The following is a 19,264-nucleotide window of genomic DNA, read 5'->3' as shown; positions in this document are numbered from 1 at the left end:
TCAAAACGTTCAGCACGTTAAGGACATTACTGCTTGTATTTTTGGTTTTCGCAAATTTTACAGTTTTCGCGATATTACGCAATTTATGCGAATTTTCAGCCCTATGTTAAGTCAATGGAAAAATTTAAACTTTTTACTGCACCTTAAAACTTTTACAATATTGGTATTAAAACGTTCAGCACGTTCAGGACATTAATGCACGAACTTTTGGTATTCGTACATTTTACGATTTTCACGCAATTTACGCAAATTAACGCAATTTAAGCTTTTAATGCTAGTTAATGCAACTTGAGCACTTTACACACTTTAAGCACTTAATACACGTTACACAATTTAAGCAATTACTGCAAATTTAAGCAATTTAAGCAATTTACAATAACCGCATTAGCGCAATAATGCATTCACACATGCATTATCGGAGGTAATGCAATTTTTCTAGTTGGAAGATGGAATTTGGAGCTACAAACCTCTCGGTCCAGGGAAGCCTGGATCCCCTAGAGGTCCATGTTCACCCTTGACCCCTTTCATGTCAACAATGATGTGAAGAGGGATTTGGGGCTTCTCGCCAGGTGGACCTTTAACACCACGATCACCTGAAAACAAAAGTTGAGTGTTTAGTGTCAGTCTCACTTAGATAAACAATAGAGAACCTCACCTTTTTCTCCGTGTTCTCCAATCGATCCTTTAAAGCCCGGCTGTCCAGGCATTCCGGCATCTCCTTTGACGCCAGTTATTCCTTTTGACCCAGGAGTCCCCTTAACTCCTTCAAAACCACTCATACCAAAAGACCCTTTGCTCCCTACAAAGGGAGAAAGCATGAAAATATTAAATTGTTAAGTGTCAAAAATTTTACATAAAACACAAAAAAGGTCTTAGATCCCTCAAGCAACAAAAAGCACCATAACTTGACACCTTTGCCACCATATTTCACTGTTACAGCAATGTCTTAACACTGATGGTTTTTACTTTACTTATGCTCAAAAGCTTATCACAATGAAAGTGGAAATAATAAAAGAAATGCTCATTAAAAAAGATGTTTCAGAAGAAGCTTTCTCTGACAATTCTTCCCAAAGAGTCATAGTTGTGTTGACTTTTTCCAATTTTAATGTCAAGAACTTTAACATTTCTACCAGAGGCAGTTGGAGTCCGATTTGTATCTCTGATCTCAAGATCCATTTGCTTTGCCAGGTGTCCCTGGTAAATGTTGCCTTGATTGTCTGATACACTAACCCTTTATCCCTGGAAGTCCGGGGCGTCCGGTTGTGCCGGGCCATCCTGGGTCACCTGGTGAGCCTGGCTCTCCTATGGGTCCATCGTCACCAAATTCACCTGGCATTCCTTTGAGTCCTATTGGACCTGGAGGACCTGAGTCTCCATCGGTTCCCCTTTCTCCTGGGACTCCTATATTAACGGACGCCTTGTTACTAGTAGGAACCATGACAAGCACAATTCTTGTTGAGTGTGTCTTTTGTTGATATTGAGTCTAACCTGGGTCTCCAGTTGCACCATCTGGCCCTGGTTGGCCTGCTGTTCCAGGTTCACCAGGGAAGCCATAAAATCCTGGAAGTCCAGGTTTTCCCTCCTCTCCTGACAGACCTAGAGAGCCTTTTTCCCCTTTGAAACCAATCATACCAGGCATGCCGCCCATTCCTGCAAAAGGCAGTAAAGCTTGTTGGTTAAGCTTCTTAGACTTAGCATTAAATAAATTCGTAATGTCATAACAAAATAACCTTCATAGCCTGGGGGTCCTGGTTCTCCATCTTGGCCTTTAAGTCCTTGGAGTCCAGGGAGGCCCGGGTCACCTGGTGCTCCAGCCGATGCTCCCAAGATTTCACCATGAAGACCCTTCTCACCTTTGGGCCCATATCGACCGTGAGCACCTGGTACACCTGGGGACCCAACTAACCCTTTGGCTCCAGGAATGCCAGCGTCACCCCTGGGACCAGGAAAGCCTGTATTTGGATAAAGAAAAAAATAAATACATTTTTTTTTTTTTTTTTACAATAAAGTTGGAAAATATTTTTTCTTGCAGGACACTCCATAAAATGTTCAATGTATTATTCCATACAAAGTAGTTACATGTAATGCTGAGTGGCAGTGAAAAACATGTTTTAAATGAGATCATCTGGACTTTTAATTTGACCTTTAGCCTTATGCAAAAGACTTGATATGTTTTTCATCTTGGATAAGGAGCTAAATGTGTTCACTGAAAAAAAACTAAGTCTAGATGTTCTTTTTTAAGCCTTTTTCTGAAATGGAAAACTTTCTATGAATGGGAGTCTCAAAAGGATCCAAAAAGTTTGGATCCTAAATTTTAATGGGTATTTTTTGTGCTTTCCAAAGGGAGGTCTTGAATCAAATGGGTGTATTTAGCTTGATTTTTTTAAAAAAGGAGAATTTTACAATTTTTATTGGGGTTTACTGACTTTAAACTTTACCAAAAGTTGATTTGATATTCAGGTAAATTTAATAATTTTTCTGCCACTCCTTACCTGCAGGTCCAGGACTTCCACCTTTGCCTCGTTCTCCTTGTTCTCCCTTAACCCCCCTGACCCCGTCAGAACCTTGTGCACCTTTTGTGCCAATGGATCCTGTTTGATCACAAACACATATAAGCATCAAAACTCTCAAACTGGCCTTCTTTAAGACAAGAATGCAACATAGTACTCTTTTTGGATTTGTTACCTGGAAAACCTGGTAATCCAGGGACACCTGGAAGTCCGGGAGCACCAGGGAGTCCTGGCAGAGCATCGCAGAGGCCTGGAAATAAGATCAGAGAAGCTTAGCTTTCAGGGTAGCACCACAGGGGATTGTTTTGGGAGTTTAGAAACAACTACTGTGATGCGGGTGGTTTTAACTGCTGCCCAGCGTGAATCAATTCAGACTCCACATTCTTTTAACATTAACAGGTATAGAGATCTTGATCAGAAAACATTTCAAAATGCTCTAATAAACCAATGACACAAAATCAAAGCAAAGCCAAAAAACAGGTTATGAAGGGGAGCGACGATAAGGTGATAATGTTAATATACCAGCTACCTGTTACATCCACCTGTCCTCCACTCGCTGGACTACAGCCACCTTTCAGTTGCAAACGAGGGAGAATGAAAGAGAGAGGCATTCGAAACCAGAGTTATTCAAAAGCACAAGCATGAACTCAAACAAGCTCAGCTGCAGCTGGTTTGAGGGATGCAGCCTCTGCACCGAGGAGGCAGCAAAGAAAAAGGAAAATAAACAACTTCAGAAACGGTTCCGCCATGCTTCCTTCCGTTCCAATCACAAGCAATTAATCTCCATTCCCGTTTAACAACCAAGTGTAAAAGAGAGCACTTGGAGGAAGGAGAGGAAACACTTTAAAGACCCACTCCAATCAAATTAGTGTTTTTACAGGCTCTGTGGCATTTTTTCCTGAAGATGGAGGCATATACATCATAAAAATGAAGCTCAAAATTGCATTTACGAGTATTCTTGATATTTTTTGTAAATAATGATTATTTTGGTGCAACAGCCAAATTCCCCAGCTTAGTATTTCTATTCCATTTTTTGTATTCAAATTGTATGAAGCAGGAGCGTATGATAAAATGCTGTTTAAAAAAGATCGTAAGCTCCCTGCTCTGCTCCATTCTGATGAATCCACTTGTAGACGACTAGATCCATAAACGTCTTTTGTTTTCTTCGTCCCAGCTGGCTCAAAACGGTACGGATGTATCGCTCCGATATTGCTCACTATTTTTGGTGCACCGGTAATGTTAGGTTGGGGTTGTGAGGGGCTGTGAGCTAGTGGGAGAGACTGTAAGCAGAGAGTGTGTTTTTTTTCCCAAGAGAATCAGGCTACAGAGAAAAAAATTTGGCGGCCGAAAATTAACAGCCGGAAGTCCCTCCCCCTGAACCCCCCTCTTAAGCTCCCGACCTTTATTCCCATTTCTTCTCTCTTTTTTTGACCCTTTTTCCGAGAGTTTCACAGAGAAAAAAAAAATGCATTTTGTCAAAAGTTTCAAAATTTCTGCTTGAGGCTAGAAATTAATTTTGCCGTCATCTTGCGTGTGACCAGAGGCCCCTCCTTTTTCTTGCTTTACTTTTTGTACACTTTTTGTTCAATTTATGTTGTTTGAAAGAAGATTGGGGCGGCTAAGAAGAATACCGCCGTAAAGAGGAAACAGAAACGCTAGCTTAGCACTATATTGGTGCTTGCTAATGTTGTCATAAGTTTCTGACAAACACCGGATGGCTGCAGCGGCTCCGCCCCAACCGTCCCGCTCCATTTTCCAATAGGCCTACAATGGATGGGGGCCCTCAAGAGGTACGGTTTGGTACAGTTTATTGCATCAGGCGGGCCGGATATCCGGCCCCGTCATGAAAGGAAAACAAAATAAGGATGTTGGGGGAAAAAAGCCAATTTGTAGCCCATTCCTGCAGCGAGTTATGGTTCTTTAAAGAAATTACCGCAAAGCACAATTCTGCCGCTAGGGGGAGCAATGAACATGAAAGACTGTCATAACAAGAGAGCAAGAATTAGACACAATAAACAACGTACGAAGTGATTAGGCTATTAGGATAAAAGTAAAAAAACAAAGAAAAAAAAAAACAATATGGTCCTTGCAGTCAGTGACTGCTGCTGAAGACCATAATAAAGCTACAGATTACTTGACCATAGGTTACTTTGCTATTATGTTATTGGTCTGGCCCACTTGAGATTAGATGGGTTAAATGTGGCCCCTGAACCAAAATGAGTTTGACACCCCTGGTTTAATGAGTCCATTTTACAATGGAAACGCTCAAAAAACGCGAAAGTACTGGACCATACCGTACTGCTCAGTGGAAACGAGGCTTAAGAAAACAATCCAGGTTTTTCATTTTGTTTAAAACGTCACAATCATAATTAAAAGACGACTGGGAACACTTTTACAACAGATCAAAAGATGACTGGAGTGGGTCTTAAAGTAAAGAGGAATTAAAAAAAAGGATATTCACTCAAGAAGCAAGAAATGTTCACCACGGAAGTGAGACAGTATGAAGCCACAGGAGGCAGTCGGTGGCATTTACCTGGTGTTCCAGGTGGTCCTGGCACTCCGTCATATCCGGGGAGGCCAGCATCTCCAAGTAAACCATCCAGGCCTTTTGGGCCTGGAAAGTTCTGTCCTGGCTCCCCTGAGAGCCCATCAGCACCAGGACTTCCATAGCGACCTGGAAAGCCCTTGTCTCCAGGTTCCCCTAAGGGTCCTTCTCCCTGGTTACAGGGAAAACCAAGCAGGATTATTGATTAAAACAAATAAAATAAAAAGTCACAAAGAAACAAAATAACTATCTTAAACACATTGTTTTGAGTTTTTAATAATCCAATCAAGACATAATCATAAAAAGTCTATGACATTATCTAAGGGAAGTGATCCAAACAATGTTTTCAAAAATGTTAAATGGTTAAGATGCATTTCTACTACAAAATGGAGTATGTTTATAATGTTTATGTATATGTTTATAATTTAAAAACAAAAAATCTCTCTGATACCAGAGTAATGATTAGGTCTTGCAGTCAAATCAGTTAATTACAAAGACTTTCCTTTTTTATGGGAAAGTTTTTCTCTAAAACTGAACGGTTACAGTGAGGAAAAGCATCATCTATGGTGTACTAGCAGAAGCTATTTCTGCCAACACAAGTACTGGACTCACTGGGGGTCCAGGGAAACCAGGAGGGCCAGGCCGGCCGTGTTGTCCAGGTTTTCCCAACTGTCCAGGAAATCCATCAAGGCCAGGATCACCAGAGTCTCCGGGATATCCTGCAGGGATGCAAAACAAACAGGGAAGTGTGTTAACTTCAGTTGAGGACATTGACTGGAATAGATGGCATATTTATTATTATTTATTCTTAACAAGTTTTAACAAACTACTTTGAGTTTACACATTAAGACACATTTGTCTAGAAATACATTAATAGTCTATATATGTTATGAAGATTTTCATTTTAATCTGATACAGTTCACATACTGTAACATTTATTAGTAAAATTCTAATGAGATTGTTAATACCATAATACCGTTACTACCATAGATTCTCAAACAAAGAAGCTCCGACAATTGTTCTGCCTCTCCTGGAGGGCGTGTCAGTTTGGCCACTAGATGGCGATCACGCTATAGCATTACACCTCATTCCAGAAGAAGAAGAAGAAAGTATGAGCAAAAACATGTGCTTTAGACCACAAATGGTTACTTTAAAAAATATTTCCTTAAAAGAGTTAGTAAGATTCATGCCTGTGAGTTTATAAAGATGTTAATTTAGTCAGCAAGCATTAGCATTAGCCGTCCTATGGGAAATCCTATTATAGGTTAGCATCACGCTAGCGGACTTTAGCTTCATGCGTTAGATCAATCTCTATTTTTATGGATCTATTATTGATCTATTAAGTTTAGATCGATTAATCAATTTTTTTATCTACCAAGCCCTACTAAAACCCGTATTAGATTAGAGTGGTGGTAAATGTAAAAATCTTTGTAAGAAGACGAGCCATCGTCGGATGATCACGTCTTTATGATGACCTACAATGTTATTCTGGTTTTGTTTCAGATTCATTGACTGTATATGAGAACTGGACTGAGTGGCCCCTCCCTCCCCCCTGGTGTTCCAAACAGGAAGTACCCGCTGGCTCCAAGAAGTCAAAATCCAAAAGACTTCTATTGAGACATAAACAGCTATTATATTCGTCAGAATAACCATTCTTGCTCCAAAATATATTTTTTTAAGCTATACCCTGACCAATCAGATGCCTCAAGAAAAGTAGGTGGTCCCGTCTGACGCTTAAAATGTCTGATTGACAGATTTGGTGCAGCCTTCCAACAAGCTCACTCATAATTGGTGAGAGTGTCTGCCATAGAACCAACTTCCTGACATCTGGCTCCAACATGACATTGCCCATAAAAAATGGCGACTGAATAGACTTCATTTTGTTGGAGGGGGAGGGGTCACTCCGTCCAGTTCTCATATACAGTCAATAGTTCTAACCTATCATCCAACGATGACTTGTCTTCTTAAAAATATTTTTTACGTTTACCACCGCTCTAATCTAATCCTGATTTTAGTAGGGCTGGGTTGATCAAATAGATTAATTGATCTACATTTAATAGATCAATAATTGATCCATAAAGTAGAGATTGATCTAACGCATACAGCTAAAGTCCGCTAGCTTGATGCTATGGGTGATGCCACACAAACTTGGTCTGGTTCTCATATAGTCAGTGATCACAAACGACATTAAAAGCTTCTCAGTTTAAACTGAGGTGCCAAATTAACTTAAAAAGTAAAAAAAATAAAAGTCAAAACAGCTAGAATGTAGCTGAAAAAAACAGCTAAACCTTAAAATGGCCTCAAATACTCAAAAAAACTAAATTAGCCACAAACTATTAGCATGTAGCTGAAATATTAGCTAAACTTCAAAATAACCTAAAAAAAAAATCTTAGTAAATGCCAAAATAGTTCAAAAAGCTATCAGAATACATTTTTTGTAAACTTAAAAACTGTAACTTTGTGAATAGTGAAAAGGCAGGAATGTTGTTCCAGAATAAATCAACTTAAACCTTAAATAACTTTCAAGATTTTACTCTCAATAGAAATATATTTATTTAAAATGATACAAGTTAGAAATAAGTGCAAGACAACATCGGGTCACTAATAACAATGAAATAAAATGATCTGGAGGGCCGGATCCGGCCCCCGGGCCTTAACTTTGACATGTGTTGTTTAAACCATCCAGTGGTTTTTATCTCAAATTTCTCAATTTTTTTGTTCATTCTCTTCTTTCCTGAACTCTCCTCAATCCATCCTCACTTCCTCCCTCCCCCCGTACCCATCTAAGACAAGAACCTGTACCTTTCTCTCTTGGGACGGCTGTGTCTCCTTTTCGACCTTTAATGCCAAGAGGACCAGGAGCGCCAGGTGTCCCCTGAAAAAAAGCAACGTTTAAGTGTGTAAACAGACAAACAAAAACAACAAAGTAAGAGATTTAAATCTCCTGTTTCATCTTACAGGGTACCCGTCTTCTCCTCGGGGACCTGGATCACCAAAATCGCCCTCACGACCAAATTCTCCGATCATTCCAGCATCGCCTGGCTGCCCGACAGGTCCCGGTAAACCGCTCTGAGGGTTCAGATTCTGGCATTGACAGTCTCCATGGTCACCTGAGCAAACACAAAGCTGTTTACCAAAATGTAAAAAAGTGGATTTGGACAAAACAAAAGAGAGAGGCAAATTTGATCTGCAAATGATGGAAGTAGAAAGCACCTTTCAGTCCTTTCTGGCCTGCACTGCCGGGCCTTCCCCTCAGCCCCTGGGGGCCCTGATAGTACTCAGCCCCTACACACAAACAAAAGGGGAGTAAAAGTTGTTTTAGTGGAAAGAATGAGCAAATATTATCCTCTTTTTGACCCACTCACATGATTTGGTGCGTCCAGGAGGGCCTCGGTCTCCAGGACGTCCGTTGGCTCCTGGCGGGCCTGCCCTGAAGGCTGGATATCCGGGCTCGCCCTGTTGGCCTTTTTCTCCTCGTTCTCCTTTGAAACCAAATGGGCCGAACTGAAAAAAATCTAAAAAAACGAATGAAATTGTGACAAAATGACAAACACCTCTGGTGAAATCAATTTTTGTGCAAATAAAAAGATTTTTCCAAGGCCAAATCTTCAACTAATTTAGGAAAAATTCAGAACAAAAACACTTAATAGGCAAGTTACTAATAACATTTATTTTTTGAAAATATTTCCATAATTTTTAAAGAGTTTAACTTACCTACTAAAACTCTGACAGATTAAACTAGAAAACTTTGACTGGTCGTTTATCACTAAACAATGTGACTTATATCTTGAAATGACGGGATTTTCGTTCAGAGTGATAACTGTGGAGTTTTACCAAAAAACAAAAAAAACGTGGGCCGCCCACAGTCGGCACAAGGATGCACAGGTTGTTTTTCGACACGTATCAACAGATCTTTTATTTTATAACAACAAACCTTGCTGCTGTGTATCATGCGCTGGAAGTCCAGGAAATCCGGGGTTGCCTTGGTCTCCAACTGGACCTCTCTCTCCTAGTGGTCCTTGCTCACCAGGAGGTCCAGGGGGCCCAACTAAAGACCGCAAATTATGAAAGTAGATCTTAAAATTTAGGAAAGTAACACCAAGCTTCACTCAGAAAGTGTTTAGAAAAAGCAGAAATTGTATTTCAACTGACATTTTTCCCATTTTTAAAGTTTCTGTCACTATGTCAGCCAGAGCTTTAAATTAAGACACATCATTTTAATGTAAAAACCAAGTTCTCGATCTTATTTCTTTATGTTTGGATTGACTTACCCCCTGAAGACCACGGATCTGCAGGTAGAACCAGAACTCCTGGTTCACCTCTGACTCCCTGAGGGACGAACACATCCAGGATTTTTCAGCATCCAAATTTATTTAGGAATAAATTTGTTCAGTTTTCCAGGTACAGATACAATTAAAATAAGTTTTTAATTACAGTAAATTACCACATTGTTTGTACTTCCACTTTTTTTTGCAATATTTTTTTTAAATACTGCAACTTCTTTATAGTATTATTAATTTTTAATGTACAAAATGCATTTTATAAACATTTTAAAGAGATGAAACTATTGAAAACATTTTATAACTCATTAAACATGAAGGATAATACATTAAAAGCGTCTCACTTTCACGCCATGAGTGCCAGGAAATCCTCTCTCTCCGATTTCACCCTGAAACACAGTAATTGTTACATCCCATTAAAATGACATTTAAGATAAAAAAATAAAGTAAAGACCTTTTCTCAACACACCTGCAGTCCAGGAAACCCATTTCTACCACTTTCCCCCTGTAAAAGAATAAAAAATTACATACAAAAATACAATTTTGAGACTATGAGCACACAGAGGAGTTTAGGAAAGCCACTGTGGGTCCCACCCTCGGCCCCGGTAATCCCGGTATGCCGGTTTCTCCTCTTGTGATGTCCTGAAACAAACCAGGACAAAAAGATCAGCTGATTTGTGCAAACAGAACCAGAACCAAACGTGTTTACTGATGATCACGTACCACATCTCCTTTTTCTCCTTTCTGGCCTTTCAGTCCAGGTTGTCCCTTTAACGAACAAAAACAACATCCTTTATGAATCTCCTTGATTGCACCATTATATAAAAAAATGAGGTGAGATTGCAGATTGTTACAGAGGGGGGCTTTATTTGCTGGCGAGTGTCGTTTCCTGGCGGGCCTGGTCGTCCGACGTCTCCCTGCAGCCGAAACACGTACAAACATGCTTCAGTTTTGTTAGGTTTTTCAACTATTTTAAGATAAAAATAAATAAATAAAGACTCAAGTCCTTACATGAGTCAACTATAGTTCATTTTTCAAAGAAATATTCTAATTTATTGACGTATTTGGAATTTTTTAAGTTATTATTTGACAAAATGTGGCTAATTTAGCCTCTAAAAGCTCTCACCTGCTCTCCTTTGACTCCCTTCAGCACTTTGGTCATGGTACCCTGCACAGAAACACGATCTCACTTTAATATTGAAATATGAGCAACAAAACACAATATGAGATAACTTTACATTACCTTTGGTCCACGGGGACCTGGAGGACCTGGAGGACCCTGAAAAAATGTTAAAATCAGAGCTTAAATTTGTAACAAAAGTCTAAAATAAATTCGTAAATATACTAAAGTTCAATTAAATTTTCAAAAAACAAAACTTTTGGCAAATTTTCTTCCTTAATAATAAGGTTTTCTCAGCTCTAACAAACTAATAAAAACATTTTTTATTCTTTTAATCTTCGTTAAATTAGTATTTAATGATTTTTCCACCATTCTCAATGTAACAAACAGACAAAAAGATTTTATTTTTATTTTTGAGACTAAAAACTTGCATTCATTTGAGCTCATGGTGAGTTGCCCAAGCGGTGATCTAACTTTTGTTTTTTTTTATGGTATTATATCATTTTTTGTTTCATAATTTACTTTTTGTTTAAAGAAAAACAAACTTTTATGTGCCGATTTAAGCCTAAACGCTTCAATTTTACGGATACCAAAATGTAATATTTTCATTTTAAATCATCTGAACACATTTCTAACATTTAAATGAACAGATATATTTATCTGATGTTCAGTCTCATCATTTATTTTACTTAGGCAAGTACGATTTTCTTAATCAAGTTAAAATTTCCAGGGAAATTAAGAATAAGATCACATTTTTTAGCAGTCTTACCTTTGGTCCTGAAGGGCCCCTGCTGCCTTCACCTCCTTTTGGTCCATCAGGTCCCTGAAAAAAACAAAACAAACCAATAAAAAACAATTCATTCTGGGAAATTTCAAGACTCAGATTTAGGTTTTCAAACGTGTGACTCACATAAGGTCCGTCAAATCCTGGTGCTCCTTGATCTCCCTGAGGAAAAACGTTCAGAAACTCAACATGTTTTTTCTCGCTAATATTAAAGAATGCAGGCGGTTTTCTAATCCTTCACATAAAAGGTGTTGAGCTCGTCTTCCTCACCCTGAAGCGCTGCATGTACACTCTGACGTCCAGATTGTCTCCTTTTTCTCCCTTCCTTCCTGGCGGCCCCTGAGAGGTAAACAGAGTAGTGATTATTTAAAATATATCAGTATCTTTATGATTGCAAGATTCTTCTTTTGGGAGGATTTACACACAGCAGCTCCCTGACTCCCATCAATGCCAGGTATCCCAGGGAATCCTGATTCTCCTTTGGTCCCGTTACAACCGTCTGCTCCGGGCCTCCCCCGGGGTCCGCCTTGACCCGGATGACCCTTCACAGAAAACAACAACAATTCAAACTCAAAGTAATTTCCTTCATGTATCTAAAGTGTTGGTACTTACAGGAATCCCATCGTTCCCAGTGAACCCCGGTACGCCAGTCATCCCCTTTAGAACACAGACCCCCACACATTTAAGAAATGCATTTAAACGGTGTGTTTTAATATTAGAATATCAGAAATACGCTGTACCGCACTGCCTTTAGGACCTATTACACCACCAGATCCTTGGTCGCCTTTCTGCCCCTTTTGTCCTTGGATGCCCAGATCCCCCGGCCGCCCCTTAGGGCCCTGTGGGCCTTGAGGGCCAAGAGGCCCGGGCTGACCCTGTAAAACAATCAATGATTGATGAATAAAACAACAACAAACAAAAGAATAAATAAATAAAAGCAAAACAGCCCCTTAAGTGCAATTTACACCACACCATTATTTGATTTTAGTATTTTAAAAAGTTTCATAAAATTGGAATTTTTCTAGGATACATTTTAAATGAATAAAAAAAAATTGAAGTGGGACGATAAAATAAATTTTAAGGCCAAGGTCCAGGTAATTTATGAAATAACAAACAATTTTTACAAGTTTTTTTGTATGAAATCAGAGAAAGAGAAATAAAAGATAAGATGTTTGATAACTAAAAAATGTTGAAAAAAAGATTCATAAGGCAAAAAATATTTTAAATGTAAATGTCTCAATAAATAACAGTTTTGATCATTTATTTTTTTTAATTCTCTGCACTTATTTCCTCTACCACTAGGGGGAGACAGAAACGCATTTTTAAAAGACGCATAAACTTCAGTAGTTTTAGCTCCCGGCTGCTGTATTCGACCGCCATCTAGTGGTCAAAATGTATATTGCAAATGTCCACCGCGAGACTTGAGTGATTTAAAAAACACAATTCATTTACAAACAGACACATTCCGTCCTATATAAAGATTAAAAAAAGGGTAAAATAGTAAATTTTGATTTTTTTTCTTCTTAAAGGGAGTTAATGTAATTTGTTTTGATTTGATTGATTGATTTTAAGATTTAAAATCAATTGGATACTACAATAAAGGGAATAAAAAACAGAAATAGCATTGATTTTAGATTTCATCAGATAATTAGAACAAAATAAAAAAATAAAGTGTAATTACTCATGATTATAGACTTTTGCAGTAATGCATACAGTACACAGGCATCGCATTAGATTAAATAAATATATTGATTATCAATTTAAGAATTTCATTTGTTGCATGGGAAAAACAAACTTATGTCATCTATTGAGTTATTTCTTTTGATGTATATATTTTTTGCCATAATCCTGTTCTTCTCAGATCAAGTGCAGATTATTAATCACGAATAATAAAATAAAAGAAAATGAAGCCCTCATTGATTATTCTTGGAAAATATTCTTACAGATATGTAATGTTCACTGGTAGACAGTCAATTTAAGGTTCTAACAGCCAAATCTACAAACTAAATATAATAATTTGATGAAAAATAAAAGGTGAAATAAGTGGAAGAACATATTCAGCTACATGTTCAGCTACGAATTTTTCAGATTTTTTTTTTTGTTTTCTAGGAACTACAAGGAGAAGAAACGATCAAGTAACATTACACTTTGTGGAGGTATAAATGGAGGAAGCTAAAACATGAGTGATGCAACATGGCTGCAGCTGAATCTTCACATGGTCAGAGATGAGATCTGAGGGCCTGAACGACCAGATTCCTGTGAGAACCAACAAACACAGAAATGCTGTCTGTCCCCTGACAAATGCTTCAGAGGGAGCCAAGGGTCTCTGAGGGTTTCATAAAACTGGAGATAGCCTAAACATATCAACTAAGTATTCAAACAAACTCATACGGATCCCAAGATGAGCTGAGATCTGGACGGACGTGCGCTGATGCACAGTGTGAGTGAGGTAAAGAAGTGTGCCCTCGTGATGAAAGAGGTGAAGCTTCACCGGCTTTAGGAGAATTCAGTCAGATTTACTACTGATTTATGTTTGTCATGTAAAATGTAGATTGAATAGGGAATTTTCAGACAAAGTAAACGTCTAATGTGATGAAAATGAACGTGAAGACGCATGTTGAGAGAATTCAGCTTCTTTCACCAACTTGCACATAAAAAAACTTCTCAACCGTTGTTAGTTTGAAGAATATATTGCATATTAATACAGGAAATATATTTAAGGATGCAGATGGAAGTTCGGTGCTGCTCATTTAGTCCTTGGCTAAAATCTTGCATCCTCCACACTCACTACCTCACAGTCCCACTTCCTCCTCCCGTCCACACTCCCTCCTCTTATCAGTTTCAGCTACTTCCACCCTGTATTTCCTCCCTTCCTCCTCCAGTTCTTTTTCACCTCCTTTGTCTGCCTGAACTCCCTTCCTGTCTGTCTGTCTGCTGTGAGTGAAACATGACTTCTGTGGAGGCCAGATCTGTTCCAAAAAGTACAGGATTCTGAAGTTTCTGGCACAGAGCGGAAGAAATTAACCCAAACAGATACAGCTGGAGGGAACTTAAACCAGGTGGGATCAATGAAGGGGGAACCAAACAGCAGAACAAAAACAGATTGGACTCAGTGCTCAATGTGTGTAAGAAATAATACATCTCAGTTTGATCATTTCTAGAAAAACTACCATTTCAAATAAAACAATTAGTGGAGATTTATTGATTTGGAACATAAAAGAGTTGATCTTATGGAATCAGTGGTTAAAAAAAATCCAAATGCTGAATTTAAAGTCCAATCATCTTTTGATCTTTTTCCTACTGGTCTTTTAATTATGATTATACAGTTTTTAGCCAAAAACAATATAATAATTTTAAGACAAAGTCCATCTCTAAATTGTGGACATAACCATTCCACTTCCTGTTGCTGAGAGCTTTCTGTTTACACACTCCTGCTTGCTTAAAGCCCCTCAAGAAAACTTTATTGGTGCAGCAAAAATCATGAAAAATATTAGAGCTATCCAGGAGTACAGGTTTAAGTCAAAGGTCAGGAAAACAAAGATGGATCTATTCGTCTACAAGTGGACGCATCAGAAAGTGTGGCCGTATTTTCACAAAAACGCCAATATTCAAACTGTGTTTTTTTCCATCTGCTCCTGATTTACAACAATTTGAATAAAAAATACACAGAAATTCAATTTTAAGCATCATTCTCTTTAAATATGTCCTCCATCATCATAGAAATGACACAAGAACATTTATTAAACTATTTGTTTTTACAGACAATTGCAAATGAATGAAAATGTACAGAATCTAAAATGCTTTTTTACTAGAGGACAAACAAAATATAAATTATTTAAGTATTGCTTTCATAATGGAACAGTCATGTGACCTCCCCGGTTTGATCAGATCTCGGAATGATGTTTCCAAACAGAAGCTCTGCTGAACGTCGAGCTCGCCATCACGAAAAGCCAAACGACATAAACATTTTAACTTATCACGAAGACTCTTCGACATCCAGAATGTCTGATTCTTTTTTTCCTTTTTACTTCAATCCATCAAAGTTTGCTCAATCGCTTCAACAACTCTGACTCACCGAACCAGACACCTGCAAAGGATTGTGGGACACTTCAGGAGAGGATTTGTTGTGGAGAACTTTCCAGCAATGAGTCACTGGAGGAACTGAGGAGATCCTGCAAACATTTCCTAACATTTTGGAGATTTCTTCATAAATCTGTTTGCAGTTTGTTTCCAACAGTCAGTGAGATGCAGCTTTTACACAAACTAAAACGGATTTTTAAATAAATCAGTTTAAACACTTTAATTTTATTCCATTCCTCACAGTTTAAACCAGGAAGTCAAAGTGAAATATGTAAAATATGTATTTATAGTAGAAATACATTGAATTTACTTTACAAAACTCATAAGTCTGGTTTCTGTTTTTTAATATATAACTTTATTTTCTTTAAAAGACAAAATACAGAGGGAGTTAAAGATGGAGAAGTGCAGCGGAGATGTCTATCAGGATCGAGAACATCAGAGGAGCAGCTCTAGTTTGAGATGTTCTGGAGTTAAGACCAGAGAAGCAGACGGAGAAGGTTTGGACATGTTCAGATGTTCAGATGTGAAGGAGATGCTGAAGTTACAGCTCTGATGTTCGTCACCTCAAAGAACAAAACCAAAGAGGAAGTTCATGGATCACTATTTAACCCTAGAGAACCCAAGAACGAGTTTCCTCTGGAACTTCACTTATTTTTACTGTTTTTTTGGGTGTTTACTTTAAGTTGCAGGAATTAACTGGGGCCCAAAAATAAAGAAACAAACAAATAAATAAAATTAGAAAAAGTAAATAAAATAAGTAGAAACATTTTAAAATTAAATAATAATGAAAAAAATAGAACATAAAACAAGTAGAAATAATTTAAAATTCAAATGAATAAATAAAACAGAATAAGTAGAAATAGTTTTAAATTCAAATAAATAATTAAAATAATAAAATAAAATAAAATAAGTAGAAATAAAAAATCCAATAAATAAAAAGCAAATAATTAGCAAAACATGTTTTAAAACTCAAAGAAAAAAATAAAATAAGTAAAAATAGTTTAAAATTCAAACAAAATAAATAAAGTAAATAATAATAAGCAAATAAAATAAGTAGAAACATTTTAAAATCCAAATAAATTATAAAATCATTTAAAATTATAGAAACAAATAAATAAAGTGGGGAAATCTTACTTAGATAATTCTTCTGTATCGAAGGAGAAAATATGGAGGCTTTCTGTGTGGATTGGAACTCTGTGTACTTGGAAACCACTTTGTGGAGCAATTTTGTTGAATAAAAGCATTATTGTGGAAACTTAATTCAATGTGACAAAATAAGTAATGTAACACTGCAGAATAAAGGAACATTTTTGTCATTTTACTTATTTCTTCTGAGAAATGTCATGTTGTAGTTTCTAAAAAAACATAAAATTAAAAGTGTAATACTTGAAATGAAAACACAGAAGAAAAACGTCATTTCAAATTGTTGTTTTGTTGTTGTTGTTTTTTAGAGCTCAGCTTGGATCTGCACAACTAACTCTGTGGAACTGACTATTCAGCCTCTGATTGAATGATCTGTTCCTGTGTGATATGATAGTTCAAACTTTAGTGATTTTGTCTTAATATTCTCCACAGATTCATAACAGGTTAAATGAAAATTTCAGCACTGCACATTATAGCCACAAGGGGCAGTAGAACCCCTTTCTTTACCTAAAGTTGACTTTAAGTGGTGATGATGTTTCATTTTCTAAAAACAACAACAAAAAATACAATTTATACAAATTTTGTAGTTAAATCAAACTTTATTTATTTATTTTTAATAAAAAAGTGATTTATATACTTTTACTGCTTCTACATTTGTACGTCTGTGTTCTGCTCTCCTTTTTGTGTATTTTCTGTCTGCATGCATAGGCACGTTAGTCATTCCTAAATCCAGATTCTATGAAAAGTCCCTTCGTCTGACACCATAAATTTAATCTGGGCCCAGACCGTCCCTTGGGGTGCATGGTTTGGGAATGACAAACTCAGAACCGGATGGGAACAGTCCAGCCTCCAAACCTCTGACCCCGGAGAAGAATAAAATAAATTGATAAACAACGAACCGGAAGCTCTCTGTGTTATTCCATCTGTCTGTCAGCAGTCTGAGGTCCACAGAGGACTAACGATTAAACATTAAAAGTGAACTCAAAGGTGAAGTATTGAAGCTTATGGCCTGTTGTGGTTCATTCTACACCTTTGTCCTTCTCTTTTTTAGGAGATTGATGAAGTCTTGTGATCATGTACACACTTTCAGACGATGTTAATACCTCACGTCTGAGATGGCTGGCTCTCCTGGTTCTTGTTTATTCTGTATCTGCTCAGAAATAACACCGTAAGTTAAACAGAGAGCACTGCTGGACTGGTGTTGTACATGATGATGTCATCAGTGTGGGACAGAGACATGAGTCTTGAGTTACTTATGTTTCACCACCTAATTAAAATGGCTGGTGAAGCTGCTTTGATTAGTGAGTAATTTTTTTTAACAAAGTAAAAAACGTTTTGAATTTAGCCTAAAAAGATAGTTTATTCATTTTAGCATTTGTGCATAAATAAAAGTTAATGTGGTTCTAAACCGTCATGCACAAGAACTTAGATTTTTGTGCGTAAACGTCAGTTTAGAACCACATTTATTAACATTTGTGCATAAATATCAGTTCCAAATTGACAGTTATGCTCAAAAATCTACGTCCTTATGCATAAATGTCTGTTTGGAACAGCATTAATGTACATTTGTGCATAATATTAATTTTTTAAGGATATTTTATGCACAAAAACATATATTTTTGGGCATAAATGTCAGTTTAGAACCTAATTAACTAACATTTGCTCATAAATATTCGTCCATACAGTTCCAAATTGACAATTATGCTCAAAAAACTACGTCCTTGTGCATAAATATCTGCTTGTAACAGCATTAATGTACATTCCTGCATAAATATTAATGTTTTGAGGACATTTATGCACAAAAACATACATTTGTGTCCATGAATGTCAGTTTAGAACCAAATTAATTAACATTTGTGCATAAATATCAGTTCCAAATTGACAATTATGCTCAAAAAACTACATCCTTGTGCATAAATATCAGTTTGGAACAGCATTAATGTACATTTCTGCATAAATATCATTGTTTGTCAGCTTAGAACCTCATTAACAAACCCATATGAAAGGTATTTGTGTGTCTTTTTAAACCGGACTAAATAAGGCAAAAAGACGAGTTGGATTTGCAGAAAAACAAAGACTGAACCCCCCTCTGCACGTCTGCTTTTTCTCCTCAGTTAGACTCCAACACACTGGTGGATTCGGTCCTGCTGCTCTGTGAACTATCTCATATGTTTTTGTTGGACGCATTTTTCCTGGACTCATTTCCTGAAGAATCCCGTTCTCCCCGATACGCTGAGGGGGGAAGCGGGTCTCAGCCGCCCCGGGGTGAAGGCAGAGGTTAAGAGAGAGGCTGGGGGGGGCTGCGCTCGGAGGGCATGGAGTGCATTCGCCTGGATGCCCCGAGGAGGACTCAGCAGAGTAAATAAACATCTGCGGATGATGTTTGGATATCTATTAGGATGTGTTCCGATCCCCCAGCTGCAGCCGGAGAGGTAACGTCTCTGCGGGCTCCGCAGGAAGTCGCCGCTGCAGTGGTCATGACGGCTCAGGTCAAATATGAAATGATACACCAGCAGTATCAAAGCTACAAAGTCTGTGGGAAAGTTTGACTGTGTTGCTATGGTTTCAAAGCTCCAGGCAGAACTAAGAAAACGTGTAAATGTGATGTTTCCAGATGGTGCATCACGTTCCTCTGACTCATCCCTCAGAACGTGTAATGTGACAGAATGATGGAGGGGGAGGAGCCAAACACAACACTCAGAGTCAGTACATGCTTTGTTTCCCATGGACGGCCTTTCTGCTGATAATCAGAGCGATGGTTTTTACCGCTCGGTTTACTTTACACCTAATATGTTTAGACTC

General features: G+C 37.7%; 1 protein-coding gene across 2 annotated transcripts in view; it reads right to left on the bottom strand.

The window, feature by feature from the left end:
- col4a2 (collagen, type IV, alpha 2) overlaps positions 1-19,264 on the bottom strand; it is a 77,504-nt gene that overhangs the window by 9,883 nt on the left and 48,357 nt on the right. The window contains exons 5-33 of one of the 2 annotated variants that reach the window (XM_024286962.1): positions 11,980-12,114; positions 11,852-11,896; positions 11,665-11,781; positions 11,510-11,578; positions 11,366-11,401; positions 11,225-11,278; positions 10,579-10,614; positions 10,462-10,503; positions 10,190-10,252; positions 10,059-10,103; positions 9,930-9,977; positions 9,805-9,840; positions 9,680-9,724; positions 9,327-9,384; positions 8,990-9,103; positions 8,421-8,570; positions 8,269-8,340; positions 8,014-8,165; positions 7,858-7,930; positions 5,668-5,774; positions 5,044-5,227; positions 3,040-3,081; positions 2,686-2,760; positions 2,493-2,591; positions 1,731-1,952; positions 1,489-1,650; positions 1,231-1,401; positions 656-799; positions 468-593 (exon numbers count right to left, since the gene is read on the bottom strand). In XM_024286962.1, the coding sequence (XP_024142730.1) occupies positions 468-593; positions 656-799; positions 1,231-1,401; positions 1,489-1,650; positions 1,731-1,952; positions 2,493-2,591; positions 2,686-2,760; positions 3,040-3,081; positions 5,044-5,227; positions 5,668-5,774; positions 7,858-7,930; positions 8,014-8,165; positions 8,269-8,340; positions 8,421-8,570; positions 8,990-9,103; positions 9,327-9,384; positions 9,680-9,724; positions 9,805-9,840; positions 9,930-9,977; positions 10,059-10,103; positions 10,190-10,252; positions 10,462-10,503; positions 10,579-10,614; positions 11,225-11,278; positions 11,366-11,401; positions 11,510-11,578; positions 11,665-11,781; positions 11,852-11,896; positions 11,980-12,114 (2,722 nt within the window). The remainder of the gene's footprint in view (positions 1-467; positions 594-655; positions 800-1,230; positions 1,402-1,488; positions 1,651-1,730; positions 1,953-2,492; positions 2,592-2,685; positions 2,761-3,039; positions 3,082-5,043; positions 5,228-5,667; positions 5,775-7,857; positions 7,931-8,013; positions 8,166-8,268; positions 8,341-8,420; positions 8,571-8,989; positions 9,104-9,326; positions 9,385-9,679; positions 9,725-9,804; positions 9,841-9,929; positions 9,978-10,058; positions 10,104-10,189; positions 10,253-10,461; positions 10,504-10,578; positions 10,615-11,224; positions 11,279-11,365; positions 11,402-11,509; positions 11,579-11,664; positions 11,782-11,851; positions 11,897-11,979; positions 12,115-19,264) is intronic. The other variant, XM_024286963.1, reaches the window with a different exon arrangement.

The sequence above is a fragment of the Oryzias melastigma genome, linkage group LG21, assembly GCF_002922805.2.
Source record: "Oryzias melastigma strain HK-1 linkage group LG21, ASM292280v2, whole genome shotgun sequence".
Taxonomy (NCBI): Eukaryota; Metazoa; Chordata; class Actinopteri; order Beloniformes; family Adrianichthyidae; genus Oryzias; species Oryzias melastigma.
The sequence above is the reverse complement of the archived record's forward strand: the minus strand, read 5'-3'. Positions and strand labels throughout refer to the sequence as shown.